The sequence below is a fragment of the Stenella coeruleoalba genome, assembly GCF_951394435.1.
Source record: "Stenella coeruleoalba genome assembly, chromosome: 19".
Taxonomy (NCBI): Eukaryota; Metazoa; Chordata; class Mammalia; order Artiodactyla; family Delphinidae; genus Stenella; species Stenella coeruleoalba.
This window is the reverse complement of record NC_137165.1, coordinates 16017501-16030212: the sequence shown is the minus strand read 5'-3', so window position 1 is coordinate 16030212 and position 12712 is coordinate 16017501. Positions and strand designations below refer to the sequence as shown.

Sequence of the window (12712 nt, the reverse complement as noted above, 5' to 3'; positions counted from 1 at the left end):
GGGAAGCCAGACTCACCTGGAGAAGTAGAGGTACACACCTCCCACCAAGAGCGCCATTGCCACCAGCGGCAAGAAGATGGCAGCTGCGATGTGAGCAGCATCCAGGGTGCTGGAGGCAGCAGGCGCCTTGGCAACTGAAAGCACAGAGGATGGGATTGGGGCAGAGGCCTGGGTCCCATATCCCCTCACCTCTGCCCAGGGGCATCCAGCCACCAGCTCCCTCTAGCTGGCTGGGGGCAGGGAAGGAGCTTTTTGCCCCGCTAGTCCCAGACCTCTCTCTCTCTTTCTCTGCCCTCCCTCCTCAGAGAACCCATGGCCTGGGAGCTGTGAGAACTAGGGGCAGGGAGATTATTTCCCTGGCCCTCAAGGTTGGGGGCTCACCATCCAGGCTGCGGCCGCTGTAGAAGCCATCCAGAGAGGCTGGAACAAGAGGGGAGGGCCAAGGGCAGTGGATGAGCCCAAAGAACCAAACCACTAAGGTAGGGAGTGGGCTGATCATGGGAAGGATTTGTCCAAGGAGAGCCCATCCCAGAATCTGTCTTGGTGTCACCAGGTCAGAAGGATCTGGCAGAGACTGGGGAGACCAAGAATAACAGGAAGGGGGCATGGGCAGGGGGTTCTGGTTCTCAGCACTTGACATCTTTGCCAGAGCAGCCCTATGGGCCAGGCAGAGGTTCCGGGGGTGGCAGGGCACTCACCAGCCCTACAGATGGGTGGGGGGTCACTCCAATGTGAGGGGTGTCCGGGCACACACTTAATGCTGGCCTGGCCCTTCAGCACGTAGCCAGGGGCACATGAGAAGTGGATAGTAGCCCCCGCTGGGTGCAGCTGCTTCTCAGGACTGCGGGCACCATTCTCGGGGGCGCTGAGGCCATGGCACGGCTTGAGATGTTCCACTGCAAAGCAGGCAGAGCCCAGTGAGGGTGCCAGGCCCCTAGCCTCCAGAGGCAGCATCTTCCCCTCCTCCTCATTTGAGACTTACGGAGACATTTGGGGGGCCGGTCGCTCCACTTGGGGCTGCTGGCTTGGCGGTCATGGCAGGTGAGGATGGCACTCCCCGTCAGCACAAAACCCTGGTCACAGATGTACTGCACGGTGGCCCCCACGGGAAACTTGGGGCTAGATATGAGGCGTCGGCTGTGCTCCACATCCCCAGGGTCATGGCAGGAAGTCACTAAGGGTGGGGGGCGAGGGGGGGAAGTAGCCCAAGTAGAACTCAGCAAAAGCCAGTCCACGCTGGCTTTGTTCCAAGTCAGCCAACATCTTCATGGCATACGGCTCCACCCCTATTTATTTGCCCCTACCCTTTTGCTGGTGTATCTCCTCATTCGCCCCTTCCCATCCATCAGAGTCAACAAATACTGATTGGCCATATACCAGGAACGAAATACTCGGAGTACTTGGCGGATGACCCTATGAGAAAGTATTATCCCATTTCACAGATGAGGAAATTGAGGCTATGAATACCAGTTAATAATGGCTGGAGTCTGGGTCAGAATCCAGGAGAGAGGCTTGTAGGTTGCGCTGGGGAGAATATGGGGAACAGGTACACTCACCCCTCTGGCAGGAGGGCAGGTCCTCACTCCAGGTTAGGTCCCACTGGCACATGAGGACACTGGATCCCACCACCTGGTAGCCAGGATAGCACTGGTAAGTGACGACAGTGCCATGTACCAGCTCAGGCTGCGACGGGCTCTTCCAGCCATTGGGGATCTCAGGCAGCTCCGGACACGTGTCATTACGGGGCACCTCTGGGGGCAGCAAGAGCAGGCCGTCAGCAGCACCAAAGGGACTGTGCTAGCCTCCCTGACCCTGAGGGCACTCCGGCTCCTGCCAGTTTGTCCTGGGCCTAGCCTGGCCTAGGCAGGCTCAGCGATTCATGCCTTCCTGCTCAAGGGCCCCTCCTTGCCTGTCCCTGGCATCATTGTGTCTCCTAGATTCCAGGGTTGTCACCTAAGCTTTGGCCTTACTTCCAGAAGCACGTCGGCCAATTCCTCAGGGATTGGGTAGGGTGGGGAAAATTGTCATTTCTGTCAAAGATTGTTAGAAAGGTAGAAACGAACACCTCTCCTCAGTTCCCTATTTCTGTTATGAGGTTCCTCCTGCTGTCTACCCAAATCCCTCCTGCTGCAGCGGAGCCTTGCTTCCTCTCACTGGGCCCTCAGGGAAGATGGAGAACAAGACTAGCTTCCCGAAGGTGATACCTGGAGTTTCCCAGCTTTCCCTCATCAGATAAGAGCACTCAGGCTCCTCATTGCCCTGGACTCTCTGACTTGCCATGGTTCAGGGTCTGCATCCTGGCATCCCTTTTCCCCCAGGCAGCAGGGTGGGGCAGGGGCAAGCTCACCAAAGAAGTGGATGACAAAGCCCTGCTGGTAGCCCAGCACTGAGGCCCCGGGGTCTGACTGGAACTGTATGGTGACGTCAGCCATGGAGGTAAAGAGCTTGAAGTGGCCACGGGGCCCAGAGTACTGGCCCAGGACCCGGGCTGTCAGGTCATCCCCATCGTAGAAGGTAAGCACGTCACCAGGGCCTATGCGCAGCCTGTGGAGGAGGACTGTCAGGAAGGGTGGGCCCGGGGACCCCAGGACGGGCTGGGTGACAGATGTCCCCAGAGCTCAGGAGGTAGCTTGGCCAAGCCCAGTGGGCACTCACACTCGGACGTCCAGCATGATGCGCTTGTCTTCCTCCACATGCACGCCCCAGATGCAGTCCTGCCCACGGCCGTAGGGCTCTGGCCAGTTGGGGGAGAGCACCACGCCGGCCGAGTCTGTGATCTCCCCACTGCACACAGCTGGAAAGCAGAGGAGGCGCATCCCCTCCGCGTTCCCCCCAGTGCCATGTCCTGGAGCTGCCACCGGCCCACAGGAGTGCCTACCCACTGCTTGGAGCCCCCCACCTCCTCCTCAGGGGGAAGCTTGAATCACACATGTCAGAGGGCCCCTGTGGTCCCAGGCCCTGTGGCTGGCTCCCTGGTGCCCACCCTGCTCCCTGCCCTGGCAGGCCCATCTACTGGTGTCTACTGACCTCGGCAAGCAGGCTCTGTCTCGTTCCATTGGGGGTCATGAGGGTCAACGCACTCAATGATGATGGAGCCCTGCTCCAGGGTGTAGCCAGGGTCGCAGCTGAACTCCACGGTGGTACCCACAGGGTAGGAGGGTGCGCTGCTGCTGAAGTTGCCGTATTTGACAAAGGGCTCATAGCAATGGCCTTGCTGGAAGGCTGCAAACCACAGGGCCCAGCCCAGCTCAGCCTCGACTGGAGCAAACACAGGGGGCAGTTGTCCGCCTACTTCCCTCCCCAAGGCCTTTCTCTTCCTGACTGCAGATGTATGTCTGAGATTTGGAGCAGAGGGCAGGGACAGCCCAGAGCATCAGTCCCGATTGTGCTCAGGAGGTCATCTTGATTACCATTGTGTTCCCAGTGCCTAGTTTGTGCTTAGTACACAGAGGGTGCTCAATAAATGTTTTTTGAATAATGAACACATGCATGCATGAGTGGTGTTAGGATGTCTCTTGTAGCAATTCTCCTTCCCTAAGGGTTGGGGCCATTTTTGTTCTTCAAACTCTAGAGAATTCATTCTCTTGGACCAGAGGTCCTGGGTCCAGGCAGGGGTCTCCTGAAAAGATGGAGTAGAATCCTGGACTTCAGGAGAGGGGTAGGGAGAGGGGACCTGGGTGGCAGGTGAGCAAGGGCTGAGTTGGAAGGCGTGATAATGGAATGGAGGCAGAGGGGGAGGGTGTGAGAAGAGACCCCAGGCTCAAGACCCCCACCCCCAGTTAGGTCCCAGCAGACTCACCCTCATAGCGCAGGGCCATGCCTGCAGCCGCACCACTGCTGTCAGTACTGAGCTCCACAAAGAAGTGTCGGCCGGAGCTGAGCAGGCCCTCAATGGGCAGGTACTCCACCTCATAGGAATCATACACCGGGGGGGCCTCCACATTGTCCCCATTGCGGATGATGAGCCTGGGCCAGGAGAGCGGCAGCTGCGTGGCTGGTCGCTGAGTCGAGTGGGGTGAGGCCCCAGGCTTGGGTACCATCCCTCCAGCAGGGTATTACCAGGCCAGGCACTGCTATCCCACCAGGATACCCCCTCACCTGTCGTCATCCTCTGCCAGGGAAACCTTCTCAAAGTGCAGGTGCAGCCGCTGGCCCTCGGGAGCCTCAAGCAGCCAGTGGCAGGTGAGGTTGATGCTGTAGTTGCCCGGGAAGCCAGGAGAGACGATACGGCCCGTGGTGGCATTGCGGATCACTCCACCGCAGGAAGCTGTGAGACAGGGGTGGGACGGTGGGCTGGGCTGGCCAGTGGGATCCTAGACAGCCTAACAAGCCTCTCTGCCCATCCCAGCTCTGTACCTTCTGCACGGGCCAGCAGGGAGCTTGCTTTCATGGCCCTGAAGGTCAATCCTTTGCCCCTGTGACCCTGCTCCAGGCAGCCGACCTCCTAACCTTTCACACCTCTGTTATTCTTCATGTGCAACTCCCTTGACTAAGGTAGATCTTCCATTGCCTAGCCGTGTGGCCCTGGGTAAGTCACTTACCCTCTCTGCTGACTCCTCTGGGAGGCCATCCCTGATTTCCCCTGCCCAGGTGAACTTTATTAATACCCCTTACCAGGGTATATCTGCTGCAGGGTATATCCAACCTTCTTGGGTATATCTGCTGTCTCTACCTCATGTCACTTTCTTAAACCAGTTATTATTGGATATGTCCCTTACGTAGGCCCCCTTGGGCAAGGACCAAGTCTTTTCAGGCCAGGCACAGAGTTGGTATTCAATGTTTGTTGAATAAAATGAGTGAATGGATATTAAAAAAGAGAGTGGGACTAGATCAGGGATGACAAACACCTGGTATGCATGCCGTCCACCTCCAATTCTTGTGCCCTTAGCAGGCATTGCTAGCCAGGCGATGGTCTTGAATGCTGTCTGAAACAGCATCACTACCACTGTCATTTCTGGGCTGACCCCTTAGGGCCTTTCCAGCACTGGTCCCTCTGGCCTGGGACCGTCCTCTCTTCCTAAGCAGAGGCTTATCAGCTCTCCCATCCCCATCATTGAGGGCTGCTGAGTTACTTGGCCACGGGCTCCTGGCAGTTAGATGGGGCCAGAGAAGGGGTCTCAGGCAACAGGAGTGTGGCTGGTTTCAGGCAGCGCTTTCCTCTCCTGGACACGCAGCTCTGGACCAGCTCTCAGAGACCAGGCTGCCATGGCCAAGACCCGGTGCCTTTGTCTCCAAGTGTTCAAGACTGCAGAATATTTTAACCTAATAAAGCTTCCGGGGAAGGAGTTGTGGTGAGTTTCTTCTCTGCTTCTTTGCAGAGGGGGCAGACTCACCTTTCTGCTTGGTCTCAGAATGGAACTGCCCTTCAAATCTGATCATGCCCCATCCTCCACTTAAATTCCTCAGTGGCTCCCTATTACCCTCAGGATAAAGTCCAGCCTCAAGAGGGTGTTCAAGCCCTTTATAAACCACTCTCTCTTGACTCAGCGTCAGCCCTTCCCCGTACACCCGCTTCTTCAGGTGCACCTCACCATGTCCTCACGACAGTGTGCTGCTTCATGCCTCCGCATCTTTGCAGGTGCTGTTCCAGGAATCCACTCCACTTCCCTGACCCTAACATGCCTGTCATCCTTCCCTGCCTTCTCCTTGGGAAGTTTTCCTTGTCTCCTTCCTCATTTTGGAGACGCTCTCTTTCCCTTGGATCCCCACTGTGCCCTGAGTTCCCCCCATCACAGCTCCATCTGCACTGAACTTCCTGAGCTGCTTTCCAGTCTTCCCACCAGACAGAGAGCTCCTTGAGGGCAGAGCCCGTGTCTGGCTTATTCACCTCTGCTTATACCTGGCACCTAGAAAGAGTTTATAGAATGAAATAAGTATCAAAAACCCAAGCTGCCTTTCACACTGCAAACTAAACATTCCATCTCCCTTCTGCCAACAAGCCCCACTCCACTGGCAGCAGTCTCAGACTCCCTGATCACCCAGGGCCAGAACCTGGGAGTCTCCTCCTTCCCCCCATTCCCTCATCAGTGACTCTGGAAACACTTCCCTCCTCTTCATTCCCGAAGTCATTGTCTAAGTTCAAACCGTCTTGCCTGGCTGGCTGCCTAGCCTCCAGACACCACCCGGCTGTCTCTCCTGAGGAATAGTTCTGAGCCCCTCCCTCCCCATCTCACAAAATTTCAACAGCTCCCCACCCAGTGTCTTGGCCTGACATTCAAGGCCCTCCCACTGCCCCCTCCACATGTCTCAGGCCTCAGCCAAACCTGGCTGTTTTCTGTGTCCCTAAATGCTCCCTCACCTTCTCACCTCTGTGTCACTGCCCACATTGTTCCCTCCACTGAAATGTCCAGGGACTTCCCTGGTGGTGCAGTGGTTAAGAATCCGCCTGCCAATGCAGGAGTCACAGGTTCGAGCCCTGGTCTGGGAAGATCCCACATGCCACGGAGCAACTAAGCCCGTGTGCCACAACTACGGAGCCCACGTGCCACAACTATGGAGCCCACGTGCCACAACTACTGAAGCCTGCACGCCTATAGCCTGTGCTCTGCAACAAGAAGCCACAGCAATGAGAAGCCCGCGCACCACAACAGAGTAGCCCCCGCTCGCCGCAACTAGAGAAAGCCCACGTGCATCCACGAAGACCCAACACAGCCAAAAATAAAAAAATAAAAAATAAATAAATTTTAAAAATCAGTTACTATAATTTACCACATCAACAGATCAAAGGAAAAATCATATGATCATCTAAATAACAGCTGTATGAATAGTTAATACAACTCAACACTCATTAAAAAAAAAAAAAAAAAGTCAAACCTTCAACGCTTACTTCCCCTTGGAAGCCTCCTAAGTACCCAGCTAAGGATGATTGCTTCCCCCTATCCCAGGTCACTCTGTCTCTTCACTGGTACTTTTGTGTTTTGTTTTTTGACTGTGCAGCTTGCTGGATCTTAGTTCCCCGACCAGGGGTCGAACGTGGGCCCACAGCAGTGAAAGCACTGAGTCCTGACCACTGGACCGCCAGGGAATTCCCTCTTCATTGGTACTTTTAACTCCCTGCTCTGGAAGCTGGTGACCCATGTACTTTCTTTCACTCCCATTTCCTGGAACTGTGCGCTCCCTGAAGGCACAGTCCCTGTTTAATTCTGCTCTGTATACCTGTGGTGCCTCCGTACAGTAAGTGCTCAATAAGTGCAGGTTGGGTGAACGCCGCTGATGTGTGTGGCCATTTTCTGGCTTCCTTATGGAGAGCAAATGAAGGTGCCAGACAGCAACAGAGAGCAGGAATGAGCCCCCCACCTCACTCCCCTGTTCAGCTCTGAGTCCCCTGGGGCTACTCACCAATGCAGACAGGCTCCTGAGAATCCCATAAGGGCTGGGTGGCGTTGAGACAGGTAAGGAGCCTGGCACCCTTCAGCTGGTAGCCAGTGGCACAGTGGAAGCGGGCACTACCTCCTGGGTGGAGGCTGGTGACAGTCACGGCTCCATAAGCTGGTCGTCGGGGAAAGCGGCAGCTCAGGAGATAGGCTGCAGAGAGAGAATGGGTGATGTGTGTGTGTGTGTGTGTGTGTGTGTGTGTGTGTGTGTTGAGTGGGCTGAGTCATAGCCAGGGCAAAAGGGGCCTGCCCCAGCCTGCCTTGAGGTGTCAGAGGAAGCATCAGGAATTCCAGAAGAGACTCTGATCCCCTCCCCAGAAGGTGCCAGTGATATTTCCGGCAGCCTGGGCTGGTTAATGGAGCAAGTACAGAGGTGGAAGTTGGAGCCTTGGGTTCTGGTCCAAGCTTTCTGACACTTTAGGCAAGTTACTTCGCCTTTCTGTGTCCTAGTTTCCTCATTTGTTAAATGAGGTTCAAAATGCCAGCCCACTTACAGGGATATTGTGAGAATAAATGAGATAGTATTTTATTCAGCTTGGTACCTCTGGAACCAAGAAATGTTTATTGAATGACTTGTAGATGTGAAAGAACTTGAAATAGAGAAAAGCCTATACTGATGTAAAGTACTGATATTATGTTTCCTATAGGGGACAAATATGAATTACAGCAGGAAACACTTAAGTCAGAGACAGTAAAAGCTTTCCCAGTATTCACTGAGAAATGCTAAAAAGCTTGATGGCAAGGGCTGAGGACTTTTTAAAAACAGGATGGGTCGAGGGTGGCAAGGCAGGACACGCCTTCAAGGAAGTTGTGGGAGGGACAAGTTGCCCTGGGAAACTTGGTAACTTTTAGAACTGTCATACCAAGTATGACCGAATGGTGGCAGCAAATCCTATAAAAAAAAAAAACCGGCCAATCCCAATCCAGTGCCAAACTGGGGCCTTAGCTAAAAATAGGGGTCAGGGCTTGGGTCTGAGAGGTGGTCAAGGAGAGGGGCTGAGTGAAGAGTCTGGGCTATAGTCTGCAAACCCTCGGAGGTGGTGGGAGAGATGAGGACCGTCTAGACTGAGGAACCACTCGTGGGTCTCGGGGTGGAGGAGGCCCACCCTTACCGATGGTACTAGGTGGATAGGAAGAAAGGTCCAGGCAGGGACTCTACAAGCCTCTGTGTGCCTTTGTATGAATATAAGAAAAGCCTGCCTCTGGGCAGACGAGGGTCCAGACACAAGTTTTGTGATTTTCACCTGTCCTGGTCTTAGTTACTAGGTCTGTGAAAGGGGGAGATGATTCCTACTCATCCGTCTCTCACAGAGTTCTTAAAAGAATGGCCAATGAGTGATTGCTTGTGATTGGTAGTCAGTATGGGGCAGTGCTTAGGAGGTGGGCTCTGATGTCAGACTGCCTGGGTTTGAATACAGGCTCCCCTACTTGCTGTGCCACTTTGGGCAAGTTACATAACTTCTCTGTGCCTCAGTTTCCTTGTTTACCCACCCATTTGGAGTTTGCATCCAATGTTGTTACATGAGAGGTTAAGTGAGAGGATATATGTGCGGTGTCTGGCCCAGAACAAATACTGCACACACCAGCTCGCTGTTATTGTTTGTAAGTTTGATTAACAAAAGCACCACTCATGTGCATGCACCTTCCAGCCTCTAAAGTGCCTTCACACTCTTCTTACTTGATGTCTACAACATGCTTAGGAGGAAGTTAGGGGTTATTAACTCACCTTCAGGTGAGGAAAACCAAGGTTCAGAGAGACTGAGGGACTTGCCCTGACCACATAGTCAGTAAGTGGTAGAGTGGGTGCTTGAAACTCCTGGCCCTAGAGCCCACTGCTTTATATCTCCTCTTTCCCACCTGCTTTCCCACATGAAGTAGAAACCTGGGCTCAGGAGTCAGAGAAACCTGAGAGTAATAATGAAGGCTGTCTTGGGTGGTTGTTCAGGGCGGCCACTCACAATGATCTGGGGAGAAACCCCAGGCTGGGATGGGATGGGACACTCTACCCAGAATGGAGGGGGGAGTGACACTGAGGGCAGTCTAGGTCATGAGCCAGAGGTCGTGCTCAGCACTTGTACTTCCATCTTCCCCATGAGTTCTTATCACAGGTCCGGGAAGGGAGGTCCCCCATTTCACAGATTAGGAACTTGGGCTGGGATGAGGTGAGAGCAGGAGGCTGGGGGCAGACAATGAAGCCCCCAGACTCCATGGTGGGTAAAGTGCCACTTCCCAAGACGAGCTTCCTCCTGTTGCCATGACGACTGTTCCCGGGGAGCCTGCATCACTGAAATCTGTTGAGCTATTTTCTCCCTGGCATCTGTTTCTGGGGCCAAGTCCAGTGCCAGGAATATTCAGGAGGGAGGAGGGGGATGCCTGGCAGGACCTTCTACTTCCTCACCCTGCCTGAGGTTGTGGGAGGGGAGTTGGAATTTGGTTCTGCAGATGAGGGTCCAACCTTATGATCTCCAACATTATCTTGGATAGCTCTGACAGGGGTGTGGGTACAGGGCCCCTCACCCCCTCTTCTGGCACCCTCTTTCTCCAGCCCAGGGAGATGCGCGTATGAGCACACGCTCCTGTTCCCATCTCTGGGATCAGGGCTAATTACAGCCTATAATTAGGGGAATTACACTCATTAAGGAAAGAGCTGATCATTGACAAAAACTGGGCGAGGAGGGAGGGCTTCTGGGAACTGAGAAAGAGGCAGGACTGGGCCAGCTTTCCCAGCCCCTCCTTGGGGTCTGCACCCCTCGCCAGGCCTCCAACTCGCTGCCTTTCAGCCACCTTTGTCTGGCCCAACAGAGAGAAGGTCTGGGGGTTTGTGCAAAGGAATTTGCAGCAAGAGAGAAGGTTACCGTGGTATGATTATGCCCACTGCTAGGGAGGACTGATGAGCCGTTAGGGAGGCTGGTCGGGCTGCCTAGACGCTCACCCTTGCCTCAGCTGGCCCCTTGCCTCTGACAAGCCCCTGACCAGCCCCTGATGGCCACCAGGCTCCCTGTTGCCACACCAGATTGCTCCCCCAGTTTAGGTGGAGAGGCCAGGAAGGGGTGAGTACTCCTTAGGGGAGGGGTCCAAGCATCCCCATCTCCAGAGGAGTGATTGTGGCTCCTGGCAGGGCCGCGGAAGTGGTCCCTGACAATGCAAGCCAATTGTTCATGTCAATCATTTCCCCATTAGCACTCCCCAGTCTGAACTGGTTACCTTGTCACAGCAGTGCAAGGGATCAAGAAGACTTTGGGGAAGAAGGGGCCAACAGGGATACTGATGGGAGAGGGATAGAGTCCCAAACCCCTTTTCCTCCCTTTCCCATCCTACTAGCTCCTTAACATAGTTCCGGTTTCTTTCTGGATGTGTGCTAAGCCCTTGACATGCACCATTTTGTTTCATCCCTACCATGACTTTGTGGAGTAGGTGTTTTGGACTCATTTTACAACAGAGGAAAAGGAGGGTTAGAGAGGTCAAATGACTTGTCCAAGGTCAATAGCCAGTGGGAAGGAGATTCAGACACAGATGTGCCCATATCCTGAGTCTGTGATTTTCCTATTACATCATGCCACTCTCCTATTTCCAGCGGTGTTCTGAGCTGACTGGGACATGGCCAGGTGAGGCAGTTCAGGAAGGCCAGGTTGGTAGCTAAGGACCTTTAGATGGTCACTATCAAGCCCCTTTGACCTCGACCCCCTTGCATTTGGGGAGAGGCCTTCTATTGTTACTGCCTGTTAGGTGTCTGCCTCCTGAGGAGATTCTGAACTCCTTGAGGGCAAGGACTTGGCTGGATCTTGATACTGCCAGTCTCTAGCACAGGCCTCGCAAGGAGCAGATGCCTAGGAAAAGTTTACTGACTGACTGAATGAATGAGTGGCAAGGGACACACCTGGGGCTGCCTGATTCTGTGTCAGTCCCCCTTTGAGACCAGTTCTCTGCAGGGTGGTAGGTGGAACAGGGAAGGTCCTGGAGGTATCAGATGGGCAATACTCACCTCCAGTTGTACAGAGCTTCCCTGGGCAACTGAGTTGTATGTTACTAGTCTCTCCATGCTTCCCCCAGGCTGTAACAGCACCAGAGATCCCCAGGAGGGCAGCCAGTCTGGGCTGGTATTTTCCTCAGCTACCCAGGCCTACCTTGGTAGTAGAAATGGAAGGTGCCAGGCCCAGCGGGTGGTGGGAGGCTCTGGAACCTCAGGGCCGCTTGGTGGGTGGGGCTGCGGATGACCTGGCCCCTCAGCAGGAAAGACTGGTTGGCCAGGGGCAAGGGGTCAGGCCCCCCGAGGCCCTCCACAGTTACTGTCTCCCCTTCTCGGAGGCTGATGTTCTGGACCTGTCCATAGAATAAACAGAGCAAAGCAGAAGAGTCAGGCTTCTTTTTGCTGACTGAGCCCTGCTGCCCTCAGGCTCCTGCAGGCCCGGGGCATGGCCAATCCTCAGTGCCCCTTGGGCATTGGAGCCCCGGCCCTGAGCTAGGCACTTCAGTGCAGGAAGAGCTCATTTTACCTTCCCAGTAACCCTGTGAAATGGGACCTGAAGTTCAGAGATATCAAGTAAATTATCCAAGGTCACCTAGAGATTAGCACAAGTGGGATTTGTAAACACTTCTGTTTCCAAAGCTTTTCAGCTACACCAAATGCTTCCTGTCCCTTCATAGCTCTAGGCTCAGTCTTCTCATTGGTAAGGTGGGGATGCAGTTGGTGTGTTGAACTAGATGGTGTCTGCCGAGGGCCTGGCCAGCAAGGTGGGCTCTTAAACATCAGCTTCCCCTGAACATCCTCTGTTGTCCTCTCACACCCAGCCTGCCTCAAACTGAGCACCCGCTTCCCCCAGCTGGCAGCTCCCCTGGCTCCCCATCTCAGGGAATGACCTTACCATCCATCTGCAGGCCCAAGTTAGAAACTGGCATCTCTCCTCCTCCCTTATACCCCACATCAAATCCGTCATTCCTTCCTGTCAACTGGCCCCCAACTCTGTTCACTGCCCTTCATCCCCGCTGCTACCTCCCCTGTCCTCGCTGTTATTGCTCACCTAGACCCTCGCAGCAGCCTCCTGCCAGCCTCCCTGCCTGCAGGGCTTAACCCACTTCTCCCTCCACCTCATATTCTCTGAATTGCAGCCAGTGAATAGCCCTGATACGTTGCTGCTCATGGTGCTTCCTTATTTAAATCATCCGTGGCTCTCCAGTGAGCCCACAAAGACCACAGTATCTAGTCCAGACTCCTTGCTGTGGCCCTCGAGGCCCTGCCCAACTTGGCCTCTGCTGACTGCTCAGCCTAGCCTTATGCCACGCCCCTCCACGTGCCAGCCACCCTTCTGTTCTCTCTTCTCCGGGCCTCTTTTTCCAGTCCT

At 54.5% G+C, this 12712-nt stretch overlaps 1 protein-coding gene across 4 annotated transcripts in view; it reads right to left on the bottom strand.

Annotated features, from left to right (window-relative positions):
- SEZ6 (seizure related 6 homolog) overlaps nt 1-12712 on the bottom strand; it is a gene marked incomplete at both ends in the record, with an annotated part of 43924 nt that overhangs the window by 391 nt on the left and 30821 nt on the right. For 3 of the 4 annotated variants that reach the window (XM_079903535.1, XM_079903533.1, XM_079903534.1), the window contains 12 exons: nt 17-134; nt 382-420; nt 699-896; nt 983-1174; nt 1557-1751; nt 2348-2544; nt 2656-2794; nt 3028-3222; nt 3800-3966; nt 4099-4267; nt 7339-7524; nt 11498-11693. In XM_079903535.1, coding sequence (XP_079759661.1) covers nt 17-134; nt 382-420; nt 699-896; nt 983-1174; nt 1557-1751; nt 2348-2544; nt 2656-2794; nt 3028-3222; nt 3800-3966; nt 4099-4267; nt 7339-7524; nt 11498-11693 — 1991 coding nt within the window. The remainder of the gene's footprint in view (nt 1-16; nt 135-381; nt 421-698; nt 897-982; nt 1175-1556; nt 1752-2347; nt 2545-2655; nt 2795-3027; nt 3223-3799; nt 3967-4098; nt 4268-7338; nt 7525-11497; nt 11694-12712) is intronic. The other variant, XM_079903536.1, reaches the window with a different exon arrangement.